At 40.7% G+C, this 26526-nt stretch overlaps 1 protein-coding gene across 1 annotated transcript in view; it reads left to right on the top strand.

Moving 5' to 3' along the window:
- Positions 1-3221: 3221 nt before the first annotated feature.
- Positions 3222-26526, top strand: part of AKAP9 (A-kinase anchoring protein 9) — a 115445-nt gene continuing 92140 nt past the window's right edge. The window contains exon 1 of the mRNA XM_074151013.1: positions 3222-3456. Within this exon, the coding sequence (XP_074007114.1) occupies positions 3409-3456 (48 nt within the window). The 5' untranslated portion in view covers positions 3222-3408. The remainder of the gene's footprint in view (positions 3457-26526) is intronic.

Here is a 26526-nt window from a genome sequence, read left to right as displayed (position 1 = left end):
ACCTACCTGTGCCAAGAGACCAGCACCGACCTCTCTACAGTGTCCTTTCAAGTAGTTTTAGAGAGTGACGAGGTCTCCCCTCAGCCCCCTCTTCCTCATACTAAACAGTCCCAGCTCCTTCAACCGCTCTTCATCGGATTTGTTTTCCAGGCCCTTCACCAGCTTCGTTGCCCTCCTCTGCACTCGCTCCAGCACCTCGACATCTCTCTTGGATTGAGGTGCCCAAAACCGGACGCAATACTCCAGGTGTGGCCTCACCAGTGCCGAGTACAGGGGCACAATCGCCTCCCTACTTCTGCTGCTCACGCTGTTTCTAATACAAGCCAGGATGCCGTTGGCTTTCGTGGCCACCTGGGCACACTGCCGGCTCACGTTCAGCCGCTTGTCCATTAGAACCCCCAGGTCTCTTTCTTCCAGGTGGTTTTCCAGCCACGTTTCCCCAAGCCTGTAGCGCTGCTCGGGGTTATTGTGGCCCACGCGCAGAACCTGGCGCTCGCCCTTGTTGAAACTCATACCACTGATGTTGGCCCAACGATCCAATCTACCTAAGTCTCTTGAATAAAGGAAACAGAAGGGGAAACAGAGAAAATGCCGTAAGTGAAGAGGCCTTTGTCCTTGTTTACAGATAAACACAACTAAAAATTAGGTCTGATATTTGAAGCAGTTTTTTGTGAACATTTCCAATAATCTGTATATTAGTATATAAAAGTAATCCTGGGCCAAAACACCAGTCATTCCTATTTTGGAGAATGATCTGTATGTTTTATGGTGTTAATCTGGTTCGCTTCACATATCTTCTGTTGAAAACAGTTTACACATGTTTAACTTGCGTGAATTCAATGAGTGCTAGCAAGTTAATCAATCTCTAAAGCAGTTAGTAGCTTGACTCTTGGGCACTATCTCACGTTCTTAGGCAAGTGAACAATATTGGTCAATTCTGACAGTTAAGCAAGTAAGATTAATGTCTTTCTGTAGCTGACAGTTTAATTGGCTAATTAATGTTGTGAATTCCAGTCAGCTCGCCCTACATAAATGATAAAATAGGAGTTTAAATAGCTGAAGTAGGAAATCATACTGCATGAGTTTTATTTTTTTTCCTAGGAGAGAAAGTCCTGTTCTTCTAATGTTGGGAGAATACGAAAATATTATTCCCTGGGATATAATATCCAGTAGTTATTTCCACAGTACTCTATTATAGTTTGTCAGTCTGATCTTCGTGTCTTTCATTGTCATGAATTAGGTGTTGTAACTAAAATCCATTAGAATTACATGGATATAAATCTGTAAGTGAGAGGAAAATTAGGTCCATCAATTCTTAGCATTAACTCAAGAACCCATTTAATTATGGGGTTTGGGAAGTTTGTGATTATCTTCTAAATGGGATATTTAGTGATTAAGAAATTACTATCATAGTGTCATGCGTGTGTGAAATTTTACTGATGCTTAACAGCTAGTTCTGTGACAGTGGCCTCCATCAGCCAAGAGTAATGTCATTGGCACAGACAAGGCGATTTATTTTTCTCTCAGGGGCCTCTGGGGCTTTGCAGTTGCTGGGGAAAACTTCCATTTATACAGGCTTCGTGTAAATCACTTTCTTTTACTGACTGGAGAACATATTTTTTAAAGAACAAACTCAAATTTGTATTTTTGTAAAAATATTTCCTCTTTAATTTATTATTAGTTTTGTTTTCACTTGCTGTTTTTCTCTATAACATGCTTTTCCTCTAGTGAAATAGCAAAGTCTGAGAACTTTAATTGAAGTGTATGCTTACTGCAAATACAGAACAAAGTATAATGCAGACATTTGTCATTCATTACCACAGATGGCATTTTCTTCTTCTGACATAAAGGGCATTCATTTCCTTTTTGAGTGAAGGTTGAGGACATTGTTTTGTAAATACAGGAATGCACATTACATGTACCGATCAGCAAATTATTTCAGACTTCAATGAAATGTAATGCCTTTTAGGAGTGGAAAATCCTTAAAAATTTCAGATTGTAGGTTTAGTTCACTTTGGCAGTAATATGGGTGTGGGAGTCAGCTGCCAGGAGTCCTAATATTTTTTGTCTTGGTCCTGGTCAGGAATACTGCACAATAATGTTTTCTTTTGGCATTTTTTTCTGTTTTGGGCGTATCTGGTCTCTGCTGAAAATTCAAGCGAGTAAAGAATGTACACTAAATGAATTGTGTTAAAAAGAGCCACAAGGACAAGATCTAAGTTAATTCAGAAAGATTTTAGATTTTGCATGTAATAAAGCAGAATGATTCCAAAAGCAGAACAAGGAAACTGCTTGTTCCCGTGCAGCTGTTACACGCTCATGGGAAGAGCCTTGCCAGGAATGTGTGAGCCTGGGCCATCCATGGCACCACCACAAACGGAACGCGCTCCGGGGGTAACTGAAAGAAAAAGCACATCGCCAACGTGCAATTCAAATTTGCGATTAGCCTTGCAAGGCACACGTTTAGTAGACGATACGAGGTAATCCCAGAACGTTGCTTTGAATCGAATGCTGAGGCATAGAAATTGTATTAGCATTTAATTCCCACGTGCCATATTCCCCGTCGTGATCTTAGCACACCTATTTCAACTCCTCTGGCACGACGAGTGCATATTAAGTAATTTAAACAGGGGGACTACACATCCTTTGTTGTCATCCTTCCATAGTCTGCCACACACGGTGAAAAGGCTCCTTGCTGCATTTCCAAGCTCTGGATCCATGCGATGGGAAGCGCAGTCTAGAGAGGCGCACGCAGGGGCAAGAAAACACTTCAGAAAAATCAAAACTGCCCAAAGGAGCCCCGCAGCCGGGGAGGTGGGATTTGCGAGGGCGGCAGAAGGGTGTTGTCTGTTCAGACCATTGTCTCACACAGAGCCACAGCCAACTACAGGCGCCTTCCCGCCGCAGTTCTTTTGTGGGCAGAGACCCCCTTCCCCCCCCCCCGTCCCCGCCTTTCTCTCCGCCGGAGCGAGAAGGGGTGTGGAGGGGGGTGTGCCCGCCGCCGCCCCCCTCCTCCCCGCTGCGGCGGCTGCGGCCCTGCCCGCGGCTGCTGTCACTGGTGGTTTCCCCTCGGCCTCGGGTGGGTGCAACCCCGCTCCTCCGGGGGCGGCTTCGGCGGCACCCCGCTGCGGGGGCGCCGGGCGCGGCCGGGCCCCGGTGGCCGGGGAGGAGGAGGAGCGGCAGGAGGAGGAGCAGGCGGTCTCACGTCACTTTCCCCGGCCGCGTGTTTACGTGGAGAGGAAGATGGCGGCGCCGGTGGCTCCGCCACGGCAGCTGTCGTGGCTGTGAGGCGGGACGGGTACAGGGACAGGACAGGACAGCGGCCGTGTGCGCCCCTGCTGAGGGGAAGGGGCGGGGTGGACCTCGCCTCCCTCCGCTGATAACGCTCTGCTCTCCCGTATAGACGCCATGGAGGACGAGGAGCGGATGAAGAAGTTGGAGGCTGGGAAAGCCAAGGTAAGAGGAGGAGGCGGCGGCCGCGTGGCGGGGAGGCTGGGGGGAGCGCGGTGAGGCCAGGGGAGGGTAAATCAGCGGGGCCGGGCCGGGCTGCGGCGGGGGGCTCGGCTCGGGGCCCCGCCGCGAACAAAGCGGCGGGCGGAGGAGGCGCTTTGTGCCGCCCTCCGTGCCGCGCCCCGGGCTCCCCCCGCCGGCCTGGGGGCGGCGCGGGGCCGAGCGGCGCTCCCCGGCCCGGCCCCGGGGGTGACAGCGGGCCCCGCGCGGCGTGGCGGGCGCCACAGGTGCCCGTGGCAGGGCCGGGCGGTGACGGGCCGGGCCGCCCCTCGCTGCGGGGGCCGGGCGGAGGGAGAGCCGGGCAGGAGGAGAGCTCACGTCCTTACCGCTCGGCAGCCGCGGCAGGAATTCCGTTTGCCTCTTACGCCAGGGAAACTCCCCTAAACCTTTAAGGAAGTCTGTAAAAGCGACAGCTGTTCTCGGTGCGGTGCTAATGCCGTGAGGGCGCCTCAGGAGGCAGAGCATTAGAGATGCCCCAGCGATGCGGTGAGGTGCCTTCACCCCTTGGCTGGAAGCGCCGGGCGGTGGGGGAGTGCCCTGCGGCCCTCGCTGCCCGCACACCCGTCCCCTCACCGCCTCCTGCGTCTGCCAGGCGGCGCAGACGGCGCCCTGCGGGTTTACCCAAGTGGTGTTAATCAGGGAGCTTATAATTTTACTCTTTAAGCATGGCTCGGTGCACGCCGGCTGTGAAGCACCGCGCCTTCCGGGCACCAGACCGGAGTTACCGTGCTCTAGGAGGATCTCCACTTCAAAGACAGCTTTGGTGTGGTCAGTGAGATAATTAATGGCATTCGCAGGAAAATAAGATAAAAGTAGTGTTTTGACATTAGGTATCGTCTGGTTCCTTCCAGCAGTCATTGCAAAATGATACGAGTTTAGAAGTTTGTAAGTCATTCATTCATGCTAATGATACACAAGTAACTTGGCAGGAGCTAATAGTAATAGTACAGGCAACAAGAAGACAATCTCGAGGTGAAACTGTGAAACATCAGTGTCTTGTTTATGTGGTCTATGGAAAAGAGAATGTAGTTCAGCTGTGAGCTATTGAATAGGTATTTTGCTGTATTAGACAAAAACTTTGTAACTTGATGTGGTTTTGTTTCTTTTGAAGAGCGTTGAAAAGGTGCACTGGGAAACTCTTCTAGATGGAGCTGTATGTTGACATAGAAAAACCTGTTCTTAAATGCTTAGAGCAGGAACGGTGTTGACACAACGTTATGCAGTAGGGTATAGCATGCAGTAAGGCCCTGGGACAGATCAGGTACTGGTGGCAGTAGGTTCTGCCACAGCCAGGTTGGCTAATTCATTTGCAGGAAATTAGAAAGTATTTTGCAAAGAAAATGGTTGAAATGAATTTGCCAGTATTATAAACCACAGTGAAGAATTTATCAAGAGAATATATATTTTTTTGTCCATGTTGGCCCGCAATTAACACAGAAAGTTAATGACAATTACTGAGAAGTGAAACAAAAGCCAGGACTCTAGCAGGAATTCAATGGCTTTCCTCTTACTTTGAGAAAAGACATTTACACACTTTGCTAATGTATTTTGGGAGCACTGTCATAACTCTCACCCTTCCTCTTGTCTTTTCTGACTAAAACCTAGTGATGTTCTTGTAAGTAAGTAGTCACCTGAAGACTTTCATATTTCATGCTTTTAAACATCCCTTGTGGTTTAAGTCATTATAACTCTTTAAAGCTACATGTGATTTATGTGGGAAGGGACTGTAAAAGCAGTGTTAGCTTTTCAGATTTTTCATTGGTGTTCAGTGTACTTTTTACCCTTTTTTATACATGTGAATGATGCAATTAAATGTGTTGTACTGTGGGGACTAGGTTACAGTCTTCCAGTGACAAGTGTCACTGATAAAGGCAGAAAAGAAATTGTGTTAGCAGCGAATGGAAGCAGGAGTTGCTCCTGCTGCTGCTTTTCTCTTTTTCAAGGGTACAAGCCTGTTCACAGTAGCACGATCAGAATGTCTCCTAAAATTGCTTGGTTCCAATGAGTATTTTCTGCAAACCACAGCAACAAGCATCCAAAAAACTTTTGAGCCTAACCACTGAGGGTTGCTAAAATAAAATAGCTGAAAAAGTGTATTAAAATATGTTACTGTTGTTACTGTGCTAAAAGCTCAGGTATTGCTGTACTGCAGATACCTTCATAAATCTGCCTGAAATTATAGATTATAGATTTTAATTATAAATAAGATGTTACATAAACTGCAAAGTGAATGTTGGCAATTGGGAGGCCAGTAAAAGAGTCTAATAGGTGCCATGGAGGTGGCCGGTACGTTGCTAACAGTGGAATTATTATCTGGAATTGGGACTTAGATTCTTGTTTGTTTTATTGTGTGTTTGTTGTTCTTTTTTTCTCAAAAATTAGGTTGGTAACACTGCCAAATCTCAGTATGTGCATTTTAAGCAATATGAACTTTCTGTAAAGCAATCATTTTGAGTAGGCAAGCTGTGGAGTTTGGTTTTGTGTGAATTTATCTACAATGGAACTTTCTTTTCCTTTATTCGTGATGTCTTCTTAAGCCACTGTTTCCCAACATAGATCTTTTACAGAGAGGTGTATTATAAATGGCTTTTCTGCAATGGAAGTTTCTTTTGAGTCCTCCTTTACTATTACTGGAAATGAGAAGCTGCATCGTGAATCATACCTTGGTGCTAAGTGTACTCAAACCTGACAGAACGGGTCTCAGTGCAAACACAGCCTTCGCCAGTACATCATTCGAAAAATGGAATAAAAATCTCTTGATAGCAGCTCACCAACATTCGTGTGTACCTGCTGACTCTTGGAGACTACACCAAGTCTTTATTATGAAGCGGCTGCGCCATGTGTTGCTGTTCTGTCTGTTAAAAATCTACAAAGGCAGTGGAGGCTCAAAGTTAAACTGGCTTTAACTTTAACTTTAAATTACATGTTCCTTTTTTCTGGACCTATAGTCATTCATTTTCCTTTGCCACAAGGTAAATGTGCTGGATATTAACCCAGCCTCTATAATAAATGTCTGTCTCCATTACCCATTAAAATGGTCTCTCTGTGCCTTTATGGAACTCCCTTCTCCCCAGACAAGCAATTTGTTGGTCTTAGATCTCGGTCTAATTACGGTGGAGCAAGAAAAATGTCAGAAAAGCTAGTTAAGGGAAACAGAGTTGACTGTGATGGGAAGTGAAAAGGAGATGTGTGCCAGCAAAAGAAATACAGATACACGTGTTGGTAAGTTGACCAGCGGCCCAAAACACAGCGAACTTAGATATCAATCAGATATGTTACATGCCTTGCTGAAGAGATTCTAGAATATTGTTAATGGCCTGAGATAGTGCAGATAGAGCTGGTCTTACAACAGATTACGGAGGAGGGTGATTAGAGATCTTGGTGTGATATTTATATACACATATAGTATGCGTGCATGTCTGTGTGCATCAGTTTGCTTGGAAATCTCATCTTACATTACAGTGGGTACTATTTATAGTAGTTGGGTATGTTAATTTTATGTATTTATTTAACAGCTTAGTAGCTGGCTTTTGTTATCAGGATGTTGCATTGCTTTGATCAGCTTTCAAAAGTATACAGAGTGGTTTGCTAGCTTCAGAATAAAAACACTTAGGACTCAGATTCACTTGTGAGAAAATGGCTGAGAGTATTTTGGTAAAGCTTTTGAAATTTTTAAAAAATATTTTCATTTTATATATATACACACCCATACATGGAACACACAGCTATGATAACTGGTAAAATTAGGAGATATGAAACTATCAATAGCAAGTGTTACAGAATGGTCCCTTTTACAGTACTGAAATTTTATTTGCAAAGTATTGAAATGTGTGTTGCTCCTGTTAAAATTTGTGTTGAGGAAAGGGCATGCTCCCCAGCCGTATACTTTTTTTTTTTTTTTTTTTTTTCCCCTGTAGAAGGGTTGAGAGAGGGAAAGACACTAATTTACTTTGTCAATTCTCTTAGCTGGGTCTAGGATTTCAGGTCTAATGTTAGAAACGCATAATTTAATGTCCTGGTTTTCAAAGGTTCTATGTATATTTGTAATATGTTCTCACTGAGGTGTTTGAAGAAATCATGTAATTGTCAAAGACCCCTAAGAAATTAGGGAACTGGTTTAGTTAAACAGTTGAGCACAAAATGCTCAAGTCACAGGGTGACTGCTTTTGATCTATACCAGAGAATCGCTGAGCAGACAGAACAGTGAAGTTGGTTTGGGAAGCTCTCATGGCACTCAGTGGGCAAGTATTACAGGTTGTATGAGTAATTTGACAAGTTATCTTCCCAAATTGAATAGTAAAAAGGAACAGTTGTGTATTTTGTCTTCCAGTCATGCATGTGAATATTTCAGGTGGCTGAAAATGAAAATGATATGTATTATTAAAGTAGCTTTGTCTTAAGAGTCTGAGAATGTTTGCATTCTAACATCTCTTGAGGAGAGAGAAAGGTTTTACTTCACTGTCTCTGGCCTCTTTGGACTGAGAAGTTTTTGGGTTTCTCAAGGAAAGCTGCTGATCAGTTGTTGTTTTTTTAAATAAAAGACTCAAGCAAAGCATGGAATAATTATGTGCCGTGGTGATTAAAGCTCTAGTCTGAAAACCCCAGAAGAATTCAACATATAGATTGTGTTTGTAAAACACAGTCCTTTTAAATTCCCTTTAATTTACCCAAAGAGAAAAGAAGCGGTATCTCAGTGGTTAAGAGTTTTTCATCACAGAAGACAAATTAAATACACCCAAACTTTGCATTTCATTAAAGAACTGCCCTACTAACACATCTTTTACTTTCAGGTGTAGACTGTTCATTTTGTTTATCCTCTGTCTGCCTCAAATAACTGGAACAAAAATAATTAAAGAGAATCCTGGAAGCAAAAATTTCCTTTTCACAGTCTGCATTTTCTTACTCTGCTTTTCTCTAAAAATAAGAAGTCGTATTCAGCCATATCGCAAAGTGCTAATTTCATCATAAAGCCCTAGTCATTGCTGTCACTTTTCATAAGGTATGGAGGAGAGCAACTTCATGGTCTAAAAGTTTACAGAGTGAGAATGATGCTGGGTTACGTCTATATCTGAAGATGCTGTGTGCATATTAATGGGCAAGAGAGGAAGCAACTGGAGGGGAGTCTAAGCTAACTCTCAAGAGTCTCCTGGAAAGAATCATAGAATAATTTGGGTTGGAAGGGACCTTTAAAGGTCATCTAGTCCAAACCCCCTGCTGTGGGCAGGGACATCTTCCACTACACCAGGTTGCTCAAGGCCCTGTCCAACTTGACCTTGAACATTTCCAGGGATGGGGTGTCTACCACCTCTCTGGGCAACCTGTTCCAGTGTTTCACCACACTCATTGTAAAAAATGTCCTCCTTATATCTAGTCTAAATCTGCCTTCTTTTAGTTTAAAACCATTACCCCTTGTCCTATCACAACAGACCCTGCTAAAAAGTTTGTCCCAGTCTTTCTTATAAGCCCCCTTTGGGTACTGAAAGGCCCCAGTATGGTCTCCCCAAAGCCTTCCTTCTCCAGGCTGCACCCCCCCCCCCAACTCTCTCAGCCTGCCCTCACAGCAGAGGGGCTACAGCCCTCCCAGCATCTCCATGGCCTTCTCTGGCCCCGCTCCACCAGGTCCATGTCCTTCCTGTGCTGAGGACTCCAGAGCTGGAGGCAGTGCTCCAGGTGGGGTCTCACCAAAGCAGAGCAGAGGGGAAGAATCGCCTCCCTCATCCTGGTGGCGTGGGTGACTGGCTCAATCAATGTGAATGGAAACTGCCTAATATCTTTGTCTGTAACAAAGCAGGAGAGTGCAGTAGAACTATAAAAAAAATCCTAAAGTGAAGAAATGGGCTTTAACACAACTTTCTCTAGGGCGCCCTTTTTCTTGCACGTGACGATCCTCACACACCTATGCTTAATTCCTATTGCTAAGCCGTTTCTTCTTGCAGGCCCTTCTGAAGTTGTTGGGTTTTTTGGCTCCTCTTTGTCTTTTACAGGTTTCAGTTCATTCCCTCTCCTTTGCATCTCTGTCAATTCTAAATGCGAATAAGATGTTTGGGGAATTGCCTGTATTTTGATTATGAACATGAGTAAGCTTAAGAACTGGGTGCTGTCTTGCAGGGAGAATCACACATACAAGGACTAAATGTTACCCTGGAGAGAAAACATGTGTTTTTAAAATTCTTTGAGTAAAAGCAGATGGGGCAGTAGTTGAGTAGAGACAAGAGAGAAACAAAAAGCAAGGTGCTCACCTCACTGTGCATGCTTTTATTTTTGTTCAAAGCAGTGGATATCTCTGCATTTTATCATAGAAAAAAAGATTTATATACATTTGAGATGTAAACATATTTACATCTATCTAGTTTATTCCTACCGGGGTGTTCATAAATTCAGATGAGAAATTGAATGGAAAGGTAATCTGTGAAACTGTTTTCAAGACACATTCTGTTTCTAATGGCAGAAAAAATGGGATGACTAGCTTAAATTATGAGCTTTTTAGTAGAACTTAATTGTTCTCTTGAGGATAATACAACTACCTGTTCTTTACAGTTTTCTCAGTGTTCTTTTTTCCTTAAAAAAAAAAAAAAAAGTTTAATTTTTTCCCATTGTGTTCAAGTTTCTTCTGGACTTTATTTGATCCTTGTAAAAAAAAATAGTACTTGAATTGAAATCTGGGATTTCACCTCTGTTTTGAATTGGCACTACTAGAACTCTTCCTATTTCTAAGTGTGTTCTCTGTTTTTCTTCTATTTCCTGGTTTTGATGTCCATTTCCTTCATTCCAGAGATCTATTCTTGCTTTTGATGCAGGGCTTGATTATTTGTTTTAAATGTTATTGTCAATATACCCTTTTATTCAAAGCTGTAAAATAGCTGTCTACTTTACAGTAGTGATGCAAGGTAGAATGAGCTTAAACTAATACTCGCTTTCTTCTGAGGATGCAGATAAGTATCACCTCAAAATAACCTTTTTGCTGTAGCCAGTTTAGAGAAAATTGGTCTTTAATACAAGATGCCCAGTGAATGTCACAAAAACAGAGAACTGTCTTATTAGACAACACAGTATTGTTACTAGTGCTATGAAAGCAAAAACTTGCATTGTAAAATTGCAATTTAAAGTATTTTCTTGCTGCTCCCTGTGTAAAGAGAAGGAATTACAGAAAAGAAAGCACAAAGTTGCTCTTTGCCTGCATTCAAGACTTTCTTCATTTCAGCACTAGCATCTCCCTCATTTCTGTGGTCTGCTTTCCAACTACTTATTTTCTTAGCACGGGTGTTGCAATAGCAAAATAGAACTGCCTGAGACGTTTGTTTCCCTCCGTTACAACAGTATCTAGACAAGTTTGTTTGTTTATACTGATTTGGAAATAGCTTGATCACCACCACAAATTCTTTCTAAAGTACTTTTAGTGAAGCGTATCTGATACTCAAGCAAAGTAGATTGGACCTTCTGGCATATGTAGGTGTTACCAGAAGATCATGTATTTTTTTCCCCACAGGAAATAACCAAACAAGTAGGTGCTTTTAAATATTGATGTACAGAGATATTAACTGCAGAATAATATATGTTACGGTAGCATCTTATTGTTTGGAATAATGAAAATCTAATGAAAATGAGGACAAAAGAAAAAAGGCTGCTGGAGTAGGTCAGACTTTGTTTTCCTACTTTATATTGCAATATAAGATTGTATACTGATAACACAGGTGTTGGGAATCCTAATTTAGGGGCTGAAAGCTCTGTTTTAAATATGTCTCATAGCTAGAGGTGTCAATGTATTGCTATGCATTTGTTTCAAAGTCGTTTTGTTACTGTTACTAGCTAACATGACATTTTGAATTTGCAAAGACACGTTGATAAATGTACCGCAGTTCAATGAAATGCATCTGATAATTGCAGTCTTTGACTGCTATGCTGAAGTATAAAGTAAATATATCTTGAAATTTATGGTGATGAGACACTTGTATGTTGACTGCAAAATGCTGGCATGTCATATTGTATTGATGATTCTCGTGTTCCTGTTTCTTGAAAGAAACCTTAATCTGCTTTTTCACATAATTTCTTGAGAAGCCAACATTTTATATTATAATATATACTACAACCAATGGAGAAAAGACAGAATAATGAATAAAAATGGTAAGATTTCTTAGAATTCTTAGTTTCTTGGAAGTAAGGAGTCAGTCTTGCAGCTTCCCTCCTCTTCTGAAAAAGAACCCCAGCAAGCTTCCAGATAGAACAAATTCAGTAGTTGTCAGCTGGGTAAAAGAATGTGAGACTCTGGAAACCAAACACTAAGCTTAGGAAAGTGAGGGAGTGATCTTCAAGACCATCTTAAGGACCCTGAAGGTACATAAGTCCATGGGACCTGATGAAATCCACCCACAGGTCCTGAGGGAGCTGGTTGATGAAGTTGGCAAGCCGCTTTCCATTATATTTGAAAAGTCATGGCAGGGGGTTGGAACTCAATGATCCTTAAGGTCCCTTCCAACTCTAACCATTCTATGATTCTTGGATCATGCTTCTAAATCTCAAAACATGAAGAAATGTTAAGACTCTCCACAATTGGAGATAATAATTTCAAAGAGAATGTATACCATTTTGGTGATATTTCCAGGGGAAAGCATAGATTTAATGAAAACTGTGCTGCCATGGCAAAATCACAGCATGTCTCTAAAACTACGCTCCTGAACAGTAGAGCCCAGAAGATTGGTGGAGTTGAAGAGGTGGAGTAGATGGGGTTCTGGAATTGAGTATGTTTCTGTGCAAATATTGATAAAAGAGGTGTTACAGAGAATAAGCGGAGTAAGTACTGTAAGAGTTTACTCAAATCTGACTTCACTGGTAGGCTGTGATTTAACAGAAGTGGTTATCCCTTAATCCTGGTTTTGGTTTCTGAAGTTTGTACTTGTGGTTAAACTCTTATTTCTCTGTGAAAAACCTCTTGTGTCCAACCATAAAACAAGGGGGAAATATTTAAATGTTCTGAAACCCAATTATGTTGTCTAAGTGAGGTAGCTGTTTCAACATTAGTACCATAAATTGAGAATATATATTTTCAATTAAGAGGCATAAGGAGAAATATCTTACTATTACAGATAATGCTCCATAACAATAAGAAAACCCAGTCCTGGTGTGTTTACTAGTATGTTGTGCTAGCTGGCATAGTTTGCTGTATTTAAAGAGATAGTGGAAATCCTGATACAAGACTCCTCAAAGGGTGGTGTGTTTCCTAGATTTCCTTCATTATTTGGAATATATTTCGGGAATTCGCTTTTACTTTAAAGAAAAAAGTGAAATCCACAGACAAGTCTGGAGTTTTGGGAGCAGTGTCAGTGTCTTTGTGAGTTTGCTTTTCTCTCATGATTCAGCAGCGTGTAAAAAGTAAGAGAAGCCTGTCAAAATAATACAGACCTGTCGAATCTTGCACACTGAGCATGAAATTTATGCAGTTGGTTCTTTCCTTATGTCTGCTCAGCGCCTCACAGAGCTGTCTCTCACAGACCTACTGAGTTTGGGGTCTTTATTCTCACACTGTCCATTCAGTGCCAGACATGCCATATGGTATGAATTCATTTAAAAATAATATAAACAAGGTGGGGAAATAGTGAAGTGCAACTGAGTTTGATTTGTTTTAAAGTATTTTACAATTTGTTACAAAGAAAAACCCACAAACATTTTTTACAACGAAAATCTAAAGTTTTGTTCAGTTTCTACACAGAGTTGGAGCACAGAGGTGGCCAGAGTGCCTATGAGTAATCTCCTAAAAATGTACCTCAATTTTTCAGACTACTTTGAAAATCTTAACATTAACATTTGTGAAAAGATTGCCTTTGAAAACTGGGTGGAAGTCAGCACATCACTTGTGTTTATTAACAAGGAGTGGCTATTAGTCCTTGCCTAGCTTGAACAGAATTCAAACTGTTAATCTGTATCTGAAAAGCTGATTGTCTTGTTGCCAAAGATGTAACTTGTCAAATTCTGTATCAATTCCATGGCACTTGTCAACTTGAAAAAAATTTATAATCTTGTGTTGGGTATTCATAAAGTCTTATTTAAACATAGCCTGTTCATTCTAAGGGTGCCTTTTTGTTTCAAACTTCTTAGTTAATGAGAAATTAAATATGAGCAAGTGATTCAGATCTTGCTGTCCTTTATTACATTCCTCTATATACTCTTTCTACCTTTTGAAGTGATCTTTTTTTTTTTTCCTCAATTTCTCTATTTTCTCAATCTTCCCTGCCCCTGGGGAGGGAGAATGCCAGGCACCAGTAGAGGTTAGGGGTGGACCTGCTGGAAAGCACTTCTGAGGTGAAGGATCTGGGGGTCCTGGTGAATAGTAAACTATCCATGAGCCAGCAATGTGCCCTTGTCACCAAGAGGGCCAATGGGATCCTGGGCTGCCCAGGGAAGAGTGTGGCCAGTAGGTCGAGGGAGGTCATTCTCCCCCTCTACTCTGCCCTGGTGAGGCCACAACCGGAATACTGCGTCCAGTTCTGGGCTCCCCAGTTCAAGAGAGACAGGGAACTGCTGGAGAGAGTCCAGTGCAGGGCAGCAAAGATGATTGAGGGATTGGAGCATCTCCCTGATGAGGAAAGGCTGAGAGAGCTGGGACTCTTTAGCCTGGAGAAGAGAAGGCTGAGGGGAGACCTTATTAATGTTTCCAAGTATCTAAAGGGTGGGTTGAAGGAGGGTGGAGCCGGACTCTTTTCAGTGGTTCCCAGTGACAGGACGAGGGGCAACGGGCACAAGCTGGAACATGGGAAGTTCCATTCAAATGTGAGGAAAAACTTCTTTCCGGTGAGGGTGCCAGAGCCCTGGAACAGGCTGCCCAGGGAGGGTGTGGAGTCCCCTTCTCTGGAGATCTTCAAGCCCCGCCTGGATGCAGCCCTGAGTAACGTGCTCTGGGCAGCCCTGCTTTGGCCAGGGGAGTTGGACTAGATGATCTCTAGAGGTCTCTTCCAACTCTGACAATTCCGTGAATTTTTGATCTTTAAGTATCTCTGACATAGATACATTTTTGCTAAAGAGGACACAGTGTGAAGCGAAGAAGAAAAAAACTAGATGTATTCTACATAAATAAAACTAAAATGGCTTACAGCAGAGTAAAATTCTTGCTATTGTAAATTCTTTCCTTTTTTTCTCTTAGGAGGAAAATGTTCAATTTACATGTATCGGGGTAATATAAGCAGTATGTAGAGGCTCAAAGTAAATTGATAATTGGTGCTTTTTCTGACATCCACAAAATTATCTCTTCGGCCCTTTTCAGCCAACTTCTAATGAACTCTTCTTCCTCATTTAGTATATAGACTAAATATTGCAGTGCAGGAGGAAAGAAATATATGCATTGTTGTGAAGTGTAGGAGTCCTCCGGATCAGGAAAAACATGCAGTGGGCTGCAACCCCTTTCTTGCAACATCAACACAAGCCAGAAATGGCAATGCTTCTGTGATTTGAGTTTTCTTGCATTAGCTACATAGAGAAGTCTGGACAAAGGCTTTTCATGTACATATTCTTTCCATGCATTTTTTTAGATGTCTTAATATTGCTGCATCTTTGAAGCCTTGTACTCTAGAAATGGTAGTCTTTTAAGTTAATTAATTAGAATTTGTAGCTGACTATTTGCAGTGTGTTGTGGAAGAGCGAACTATGTGAGCTGGATTGAGTGTTGATTAGGATCCCACAGGAAGCAGCAATTGCCTGACTACAGTTTTCTTTAGGCATGTCAGGATCTTTCTTGTAGGATTCTAATCCGTATTCATGATTTATGGGAAACAGCTGATTACCCCCAACCCAGGCCCCTTGGAAGCTACGTTGATGCTTGATAATACACCATAGCCAAGCCTGCAGTCAACACTAAGCCTTTGCTTATACTCATTGGGGAGTCTCAAAGACTGACAAAAGATTGCTTTTTAAATGAATTGTCAACATTAATTGGGGATCTGCACAACTGTTAATATGAGAGCATCTTTAGGTAACTAGGGCTGATTCAGACAGAACTTCATGCTGGAAGTCAATGTGATGTTAAGATTTTTGACACTTTGACATGGTCTTCTAAGAAAACTAAAGACAGTTTTGGTACAATCATTGTTTGGTGATTACAGATGAATAAAAAGTTGTTCTTAGCATTATTTTTACTTTTAATGGCTTACTCAAAGTAGGTGGTCTTTCAGGGGGCCTCTGTCACTCAGTATTTTGATTATTAGCAGTGGAAAGAATATGTGGTTGTATGTAGACAGTTCTAAACTGAAGTGGGTGGCAAACACGGTGAAGAGGCTTAGAATTCAAAATGATCTTGATAAATGATCTGGGGCAGAAGGACATGTAAGCAATACTCAAGGCTTTCTTTGCCTCCTAATTGGTAAGAACTGTCCTTGGGCTTCCCAGGTCCTTGAGTCCAATGGCAGAATTGGAGGGAGTGAAGCATTACCTGCAGGACAGAGGGTCAGGCTGGAGACCACTTAAGCAACTTTACGAGACTGAGGGTAATGTATCCAAGTATCCTGCAGGAGCTGGCTTCTATCATTACAGGGGTATAGCCTTGCTCATCTTTGAAAGGTCATTGTGATTAGGAGATTCCAAATGAGCAGGGGGAAAAAAACATCAGACCATCTTCAAGAGGGGCGAGAAGCAGGATCTGGGGATCTATAGGAAGGTCAGCCTGGCTGTGATCTACAGGAGGATCATGAAGCACATCCTCCTGGAAGCCACATTCAGGCATATGAAGGGCAAGAGCATGACTGGAATTTATCAAGGGCAAATTAATTGTCCTCTTTGATGAGCTGAGTGGCTCAGTAGATGGGGAGAGAATGGTGGATGCTATTTACCTTGAGTTGAGGAAGGCGTTTGATGTAATCTGTTAGGGGCTATTTGTAACCAAGCTGGTGTTGGGTGGTTTGGAGAGGTGGACTGCAAGGTGGGCAGAAAACTATCTGGACTGCTATGCTCAAGAGTGCTGACACGAAGTCCAGCTGGTGGCCAGTAGTGATCCTCAGATGTCGAAACTGTGGCTGCTACTGTTTGATGTTTTTATTAATGACCTGGAGAATAGGAAGGAGAGTGCCTTCAGCAAGTTCATGGATGATAGCGAGCTAGGGAGAGTGATTATCATTGAAGCGTAGGGCTTCTTCTCAGAGAGACCTTCTTTCGTGGTTTAACCCCAGCAGCAACTAGAACCCCACAGCTGCTTGCTCAACCCCCCTCTTCCACCACCCCTGCCAAGAAGAAGGGGGGGGGAATAGGAGGGGAAAGGGAAGAAAAAAAAACAATTGTAGGTTGAGATAAAGACAGTTTAATAAAAACAATAACAAGGAAGGAAAAATAACAATAACAATAACAATAATGACATGGGTCACTCTCACCACCTGGTGAATTGTCACCTTCCCAAGCAATGAGCGTGGATTCCCGCCCCCCCCGCTAACTCCCATTTATATACTGAGCATGATGTCTATGGGATGGAATGTTTCATTGGATGTTCCATTGTGCTGTCTGTTCTTCTATGGGAAGCTGAAATAAGTCCTTATATCACTTAACAACAACTAAAACCAGTAGGTATTATTGACATGTGTTCACAGTGATCACTAGGAAAAAAATGAACCCTTTCCTAGCCGAAACCAGAACACCTCGACAGTCTGGAGAAATGAGCTGGCAGAAAACTCATGAAACCATAGCAGCATGAAAGAAGATGCTAGAGGAAAGTTCACATGCCTTCCCAGTGGCAGAAAGGAGGAATTTCAAATTTCCATTTCATTACTGGGATGTAACAGTAGTCTATAGGATCCTTCAGTGATTAAAAAAAAAATAGGTGATGTTATGTGTGATCTAACTTTAAGTCAGGAAGGGATCCTGCGTTTCACAGTAGTGATTGGTGCTGTTGTTTGGGCGTCCTCCTCCTCTTCCAGGATATGCAACTGTAAACTGAAGAACAGATAGCTGAGGAACATCGTAAAAATTTTGGTTTGGGTTTGGATTGACTACTAGCAGGGAGATTGATAGAGATAGCAAATGCACAGAGTTTTTGTGTGCAGTGTTCTCCTTTCTTCAACATAAGATCATAATTTATATTCCTGAGGACCCTGTCTTGTTTTCTATACACCTTCCAATTTACAGTGAACGAGAAGGTAATTTTACAAATGACAGTATCTCAGTACAGGCTGGGTGGTGATTAAGGCCAATCCTATGGGGAAAAATATAAAGACTGTGCCATAATGCATGCATATTCTGCGTTTTTATTTTTCATGAGTTCTTTAAATTAAACTGGACAGTGCTTTTCTAATGTGGTCAGCTTGGGTAGATAATATTCTTGGATTTTACTTGAAACAAGATAAGAATAACTTGAGGTACAGAATTATATTATCTGATAGCATGATAACTGTTATCCTGGGTGATACTGGGCTGATGCGGTCAAATCTTCTCATGCTCTCTAAAATAAGCCTGTATTTTTGGGTATTGTCCTCATCTACTGAGGGTGGGAAAGAACACCTTTTTGATGTGGGCTATAATGTCCATGTAGCTGTATCTGTGTGTGGAAAATCGATTTCAAGTATTTTATTAGGAACCCACTCAAATTAATCTAAGGTATGCCATAAAACTGGTGAAAGTAAATTTATTCTGGTTATTTTTCCACAGTTCAAAACATAAACATAATACTGTTCTGCTTACGGTTATTTCATACATAAATGCATCTAAACCAGAATATCAGTCAGTCTGGTAATACTCAAAATCAAATCTAGTGTAAGTAATTTGTATTTAGCATCCTATTATTAGAAACATGAGAATCATTAATTTCCTTCTTGAAGCTTTATATTTTCTGGTTTTGTAGTTTAATGTAAAAGATAGATCTTTGTAAAAACGTAAAGCGTCAACCTTAACCTTTAAATACATAAGACAGTTACTAAGTGGAGGAAAGTGTCTGTGTTACAAATATAAATTTGTAGGTTGCCAATAATTTGATTGACAAGCACGGTGTGGAGATACTGGCAACTGTTGCTTTTGCATGCTTTTGTATTTTTACAGTTGACTTCTAACTGGCAAGGACAGGTGGCCATAAATTATGATTTTTGTATGTTTGTGAAGTGGAGAAAACATTTATATGATATTTTAAATTGCATTGGCTAAATGTGTTTATTTTACTATTTTGTTAATAATATGAAAGGTTTCTGTGCCCAGCTTTTGAGTAATTGGAAGATTTGTTCTCAAGTAATTTCTCATTAAGTAATCAATGTTACTTTGTGGTAGTAGCAACCTTTTAAAGTTTTTCCTGAAAAAATTAATCAAATTAGACACTCTTAGGCCTTTCTCTTGCTGATAATGAAGAATATTCTACCACAAAGTCAGAATTGGTTGTTTTGGTGGTACTTCATAAAGTATTTGGGACTTCTCAAACACAGAGTTTAAAAGGATTTTAGAGAAACCCTGTGAACTGCTTTTTGGGGGATCAGGCTTGTTTTGCCCATTCTGCGAAGTCCAGTCTACTATATAACTCGTTCAAAATCCTGTACTGTGTAACTCGTCTCAGAATCGTAGCAAAAATTAGGACTAAACTCAGTTTTCTAGGGTGGGAATTCATAGCTTTTGTTGCTATCTATTCTTGTTTGTCTGCTAGAAGCTTACGGAGGGGCTAGGAGAGTTGAATGGCAAAAAGAATCTGAAGATACTCTATAGGAACTTTTTTGTAGTTGTATATTTAGCTAATTTATATAAAGTCAGCGTATTGTTTGTCTCTGAAGTTAATGATACAACATATTGTGACTTTAGGGATCCCATAAAATAAAAAGATATCTCCTGCTTTGTTACATGAAACTAGCTCTCTCAGGGATAAATTGCAATTAGGTGTGGTTAATAAGGAGAAAAATTACTGAATACGAGACATGAAAATAAGTTTTTCTTTTACCAGAAGGAAACTTTGCTCTTTCTATCTATTATTGCAGAAATTTAGATTGGAGTTTAGCCTTACTTTGGGCTCAAGGAAAAGACAGAGTCACTTTTTCGCTGACTTGTGGCCTTAGGAGTGTTTTCCTAAGGTTGTTTTTTGTGGGAGAAAATTACTGAGCAAGACAGAGATTTATTAACTTTTTAGGTGTGTGTAGTATTTAATGACATGGTTTCATTGCTTTTTATACTATTCCTACTCTAGAAGACATTTCTTTTGACTTGAATATTTTTTAAGACCTATATGTACTGAAATAAACGTGCTTCATGTTGAACTCTGTTACTGTATTGCAGTTGCTTTCTGAAAATAAATTGTTATTCTGAAAGAACTCCAAGGGATTAATTAAATGAGTCTCCAGCTGTTGATTTAACTACATATATAGTTAAATAGCTGATATAACTATATGCTTGTTAAAAAACAGGTGCTCAACCAGTTGCTTTAAGAAGAAATAAAGTGAAGTAACTACATAAGCAATGCTCAGATTGTTAGTAAATTTTGTTTAATGATACAGAAGGCAACATACTTACTTTATGACTCTCTTGCAGATTATGACAACACTGGAGGTTGGTTAGTGCCTGAGGATAAATATTGGTATTTTTGTTTCTAAAGGGCTGTGAGATAACAAGTTCATGCAGTCCAATGAACAGTACTGTAACTGTATGAAAAGCAACTAGTGTTTTCAGAGTATCTAAATCTTCATATTAGGATTCATTTTCAAGAATGAATTAATATACAAAGCCATCTGCTGGGTGCCTGTTTTCAAAACATGATGAGGTGTGAGGAACAGCATGGCAAGGCGGTGAAGGTTTCCGATTCAAAAAGTTGGTGAAGAAAATCATATGACTTGTTAAAAACTAGCAGTTTAACGAATTAAGTAGTAAAACTTTTTTTTTTTTTTCCCCCTCATTCTTTTATAAGGATAAAATGTAAATGAAACATTTGTGTCTCCTTTGTTAGAATTTATTGGACCAAATTTCAGCTCTGGTCTGGAATTTCCTGGCTTTGGCAAGCTGGATGGTTTTAGAAAGGCTAAGGGAGGAAAGGGGGAAATATTTTTCCTTGCTGGGGGCTGAAAGATTTTCTTAAACCCATTCATTAATCCATTTGTTACCATTCTGATAATTCCTCCTCTGTCCCCAGCTCCCCTCCAAAAAATTGTTTCAAGAGGTTGTGGGACATTGAAGACTGACTTTGTGCCATTGGGCTGCTTTTTATCCTAGCTGAAGAAAGCTTCAGGGTTCAGTTTTTAATTAAAGTTGGCGTTATACGTAAACCTAGTGGAACAGGAGTGCATTTCTGTCAGTGCAACTCCTTTGCCTTCCCATTATTACCGAGCCTTGAAACTCTGGGCAAAAGCCAAGGATAGCCCGTGCCTTTTGAGGCAGCACCTGCCTGGTGATCTCCCTCACTTCACCCAGAGTGAAAGAGGCTCTGTTTTACCTCAGCTGCCCGGGCCTTGATGTCACAAAGACTTCATAACATTTCAGGCTTCAAGCATGGACAATCTGCCCTGTTTTTGCAGAGCAGCATGAAACAAGCTTTCTATTGCCCTCTTATTTTTGTCACTGACATCTTGGCCCAATCCATGTATTTCCTCTTAGCTTTGGGGAAATACGGTACCGATGCAGTTATACAGCATTCCGTGTGAGACAGATAAAGTTAAAAAGTAGATAGGAGCAAAATATAAATCATGCATGTAGAAGTAGGTTAGTTAAGAGATTAATTGGGCAGTTTTTTCAGTAGTTAGTTTGAGGCATTGCTTTTCCTGAGGCAGTTCAGCATTGAAATGACTGTGGTGTACTTCTGTCTGTCGTTGTAACCCGGCTTGAGTGTATTTTCATACACTTAACTTCCATTCCATGTCCAGAAAATAACCCAGCTGTAATGAACTTAGCTGTTCCTAGGTCTGTTCCTATTTAAATTCTTGGGACATGGAGGAGCAGACCAGATCAGAACCACTCTAATTCTGAGGCTTTCTAGCTCACAGGGCCATCTGGAGGGGTTCATTCAAGTTCAGTGCCTTTGGTTATTAGCACTGACAACAGTAGTCTAACTTGATACAGGCTGCTAAAAAGAATTACCCAATGTGCTGTTCCTCTCACTATCCTGTGTTGTCCTTCTTGGTGCTTCACCTGTAAATGTAAATTCTGGTGATCCCATTGGTTTTTCTCAGAGTTCTGCAAAGGAACAGCTGTCTCTGAAGCTGAAAGACTCTCAAGCTTGAATTTAAGTAGAGACTGTAGCATTTCTTCTTTGGAAATTTTCATAGCCGTATTGGCATCCTCTAATACTCATGAGCCACTTAAGTCTCCATAAGGGGAGACATTCTAAGCTCTTACTCATGTTATTTGGGAAAATCTGACTGTGAGTGCAACATAAAAATTAGTATATTGGAAATACCTCATTCCTGGGTGATTATTTTCTTGTTCATTCAGCCTAATATTTCCCATTTAGTGAATTCAGCATCTGTTGAATGGAGCAAATAAACTAAAGCTCCATTTGCTTCTACAGATAAGCCGATTGAAACTTGTAAAGAACATTAATTCTTTACTTACAGTTTGTATTTTTCAGCTATGTGACATGTGGAACATACTCGCAGGTTGCTTGCTCAGTTATCTTCTTTCTGTAGGTTTTTATCTCAGGATCTGGAAAGAGTTGTGATACTCTCCTATTTGCGGATTAGCAGAATAGAATAATAGAACAGAATCAGTAGACTTCACTAGAAAGATGTCTGTTTATCCTCTGTATTTGATAATTTTCCATCCAGTGGTTTCTCATGGTTTCTCTTCGTTGCTGCCAGGGCATGCTCCTTGCTCATGTTCAGCTTGCTGTCCACCAGGACTCTCGGCTCTTACCCAGCAGAGCTACACACCAGGCCAGTCAGTCCCCAGCTGTTACTGCTGTGTGGGGTTCCATCCCAGGTGCAGGACCTGATGTTTATCTTTATTAAATCTCATGCAGTTCTTGTGGGCTTAGTCTTCCAGCACGTTGTGGTCTCTCTGTATGGAGGTTCTTCCTTCTGGTGTATCTGGCTTTCCTCTGTTTTGGTGTCATCTATGAACTTGGTTAAGGTGCATACTTGCAGAAGTTTAAGCAGTATCTGGAACATCTTTTGAAATGATAGTAGTTGAGAAATGCAAGCCCATGATGTAGATCTCCATTCATGCCTTTACTGTACGGTGTGGAAATGAAAAAGAATAATTACTTGCCTGCAGTAGCTTCTCTGAGGTTCCTTTTTGTTGCCAGTCTGTAAGTTCACAACTTATCCTTCTATGCTGCTTCTTCAAATGTGAGTTAAAAAAAGAGATTTTGTAATTAAGAGGAACTGTGAGGGACGAACAGACCCTGCTCTAAGTTAAGAGGTGCCTATGCAGCCCTGAATTTGAGATGTAAGCATTTGATGTTAGTTAAAATTTGAAGCTAATAATGTTTGTGTACAGGTTCTTGAAGTATAACTGTACAGCTGTCCTTGTACAGGATATGCTACCTATAAACTCCTTGTCTTAGCAATTATTTGTTTTTTAAAGAATAAGTTCAGCAAATATTGTTTCTCTTATTTCATAATAGCCTTCCTCAGAGGCACTGAGCAATTCCAATTCCTGTTAACTGTAGTACCTCTGAAAAGGAGACTATCCAGATCTAATACGTTGTCTGAGAATGTTAAGGAATAATAAGCAATCATAAGGCAGCATCTAGTTTTAAATGGAACTTAACGTGTTTCTGTTTTAAAAAGTCTTTTATACATGTGAAATAAAAATATAGCTATTGGTGCTTTATATATGTAACTTTTTTTAATTTTCATGGATCTTTTCAGCTTTTTCTTGTGCTGATATATGGACAGTGATGAGATGTTGTGTCTTCTGTTCAGATATTTTTATATATTTCTTAAATGTCTAAGAGGTGATTAAGTTTTGCATTCTGTTGGAGCCAAATTTTATTTTAACGTGCACTTCTACTCTGGAAATAGTTCAGCCAGATCATATTTAAAATTAATCGATGGACAGCATATCCCAGCAATCTAGATGGCTGGTACAATTGCCAAGGTTCAGGATGTGCTGAAGATAGCTGAATAAATAAATAATGATGCTGCTGTAATTAGAGCAGCACGTGAGCTATCATAATTGACATGGTTTACGCAAGTAATCCCCACCACTCTGCAAGTTAGTTCCCTTCTGTCTCAAGACTATTTATTTTCTAATGGCAGTTGATTCTCATCTGCTTTTCTGACCTTCTGCCAGTTGGAGGCTGTCAGCATTTAAAAGCTAAGGTAGTGTTGTACCAGGTGTCTGTGATGCTGCTGCAGTCTGCGATGTGGGATTGGTGCTAGTATAGTGTTACGGGATTCGTAAGTAGAAAGAAGGTATAATTAGAACTAGATAAATAAGTATATCCTCTAAATGTCTAAGTTATTCTACTCAATTGTTATTTTACTGTGAGAAATGATTTTGAAAAGTATACCCATTCCTTATGTGCATGCTGCTCTGCTGTAGTCTTGTGACTTCCAGTAAGTGTTTTTCTGTTTATAAGAGGCAGCATGCCTTGAGCATCCACAGAATTTAGTGCTAAAGTCCAGTTGCTCCCCGTTTTTCAAAATAATGGAAAGCTGAGCAGCTGTTGTAAAGGCATTTCTGGAACTCTGAAAATAAACATGTAATTCTTCCTGGACAATTTTATTGTAGGTTGTTATGCGTTAAAATGAAAGAAACATCGTTTCATTCTCAGAGTTTAGGTTAAAACTTCAATTTATTTATTACAATTAAGAATTTAATTGTACACTGGATATTTAATAGAAATAATTCAGACAATAAGGATGGACTCTGTAATACAATTTTTTTGATTGCTCTAAAGTGGACATGTCGGTTTCCAAGAGGATTGCTTTTTTTTTTTTTGCCTGAAAGCAGGACTTGAAAAACCTATGAGCTGGAAATGGCGAGTTGTTAGCTATTTCAAGTGCAAAAGCTGAGAGTTAAGGATAAGGAGCAAAATCAGCTGTTGCTCACTACTGGGAAACACTGATCAAATTTTTAACAGGAGTCAGTACTGTTTGGAGGATCTGAGGTCTTACCGCCATTATGGGAAAAGCTGGAGACAATGTGCTAGCAGATGGTCAAAGATGTGCTTTTCTGCCCAGAAGGGCACTCCAGAATAGTGATGCTTTGCGGGTGGGAGTTTGCAGAGCACGCCAATGGCATTCAAATCAAGCATTGGAATGGGCTGCCCAGTGGAGTGGTTGAGGCACCATCCCTGGAGGTGTTCAAAAGACCGGCTTGATATGGTGCCGGGGGACATGGTTTAGTGATGTTTTTTTTTTGTCAGAGTTAGGTTGATGGTTGGATTAGATGATCTTGAAGGTCCCTTCCAACCTGGATGATTCTATGATTCTATGATTCTGTGTGCTAAAACATGGTGAAGTTGCATCATGGCTGACTGTGTTCCTGATGCCTTCCCAGGGTAAGCTACTGCTTCTCTGTCGCTCCTCGGAGGTGGATTGAGGCAGAGAGCCTGTTCTGAGTGTTCTTCAGCTTCTGGGTTTGGATCATTTCTCCTCCATGGGTAACTCCTGTGTTTACATCTTTGCTCCTCCGTGCAACTTTTATAACTCAACAGAGACTTGACATTGAATTATTTCAAAACTGCAGATTCAGCACTGGCAGAGGCAGTGTTAAGCTCTGCACAGACTGAGTTTTGGTGTTAGGAAGCCACTGTGCCTGGAAGACAGGGTGAAGGGCCGTATAGTTTTGTCAGCTTGCGTTTGTTTCACATTTTGGTCACACTGGAAAAATAGAAACACAAAATATGGAAGTATTTTTCTGTTTTAATGAAAGTTCTAATTCTACAAAATTTATTTTCCTTAGTTCCCATGACTGCTGGTGGACTTTTTCCTGCTTGTCATTGAAATGTAGACAGATCCTCAACTCTAGTTCCCAAGTCCCATCTTCTGAACAAATTCAGTATCTGAGACTCCCCTGTCTTGATGTGAGCATCACAGAGTGCATTTGTTCAGCAGTAGTTTTTTGTTATGCTGCTTCTCTCACTTCTAGTTTTTAGAATTTGATTAAAACACGTATTTGAAGCTAGGTTGTGTTAGTAGCTGGACAGTTTTGTGTATACATGAATGTGTGGGGTAAAAAGTGCAATGATTTGTGTATGCATCTGTCACTAATAGTGTAGTTATTTCCAAAATATTAAATGCTCATACAGAAATTGTCAGTTGAGAACTATTGTAATACAAAAATACAACACTTCAGTTTTCGTATGCATTTAGCTTTCATGTGTGTCCTTCTTCAGCAATGTTTAAACAGAAAAAAATAAAGTCTGTTTCTAACTGAGCTTAATCTTGTTAATTCTGAAGAGGTGAAAGTCGACAACTTAATTTGGAAGGAGGGAAATCTGGCATACCCGGATGCCTTAGCTAAAATATGCAAAATACTTGGGGAGAGATGTGGAGTAATTCACTTGTCCTTGAGCTACATGTCTAATTTTGTAGACAAATAAAGACTGTAAAGCTGCTTTAAAAAAGCCAACTTAACTTTCCATTACAGAAGGTTTCAATCTAGTTGGGGAAGAGAGTTCTTGACCGGTGGCACTACATGTCTTTCATTATTTAAAAACAAAAAGTAAAAAAAGAAAAATCTTCAGTAGACACACTTGAAATCAGGTTGTCTGCTTCATGCCATTGTGGCACTTGGACAAATTCTGCTTGTCTTTTGGATAAATTGAAAACTCTTTTACTGGGGTAAATTTACAGTTTTAGGAGAACGTAGTAATGTTGTAAGGAGACAACTGGAACTTTATGCCCTTCCCGCTTTTGAGAAGCTAAATCTATGCTGCCTTTTTTTTTCCCCTCCTTAAACTCTGAAGTTAGGAGGAGACTATCCTTTCTTTTTCTGTCCAGAATTTGTGGAGTTTATAAGCTTTAATAGATTTTTGGTGAAATAAGGAAAGTTGCCTATTTAAAAAATGGAAAAAAAAATCATGAAGTTGAACTAATTAGAGATGTAGGAGGAAGTAAGTATTAAATACGCAGATGAGCATATTTGGCTCAGCAAATCTTCAAGTCCTCCTCCTGGAAACAGAGCAGGAGCCATACGCCAAGCTGTCAG

Source organism: Numenius arquata, chromosome 7 (assembly GCF_964106895.1).
Source record: "Numenius arquata chromosome 7, bNumArq3.hap1.1, whole genome shotgun sequence".
Taxonomy (NCBI): domain Eukaryota; kingdom Metazoa; phylum Chordata; class Aves; order Charadriiformes; family Scolopacidae; genus Numenius; species Numenius arquata.
This window is presented reverse-complemented; position numbering and strand designations above follow the sequence as displayed.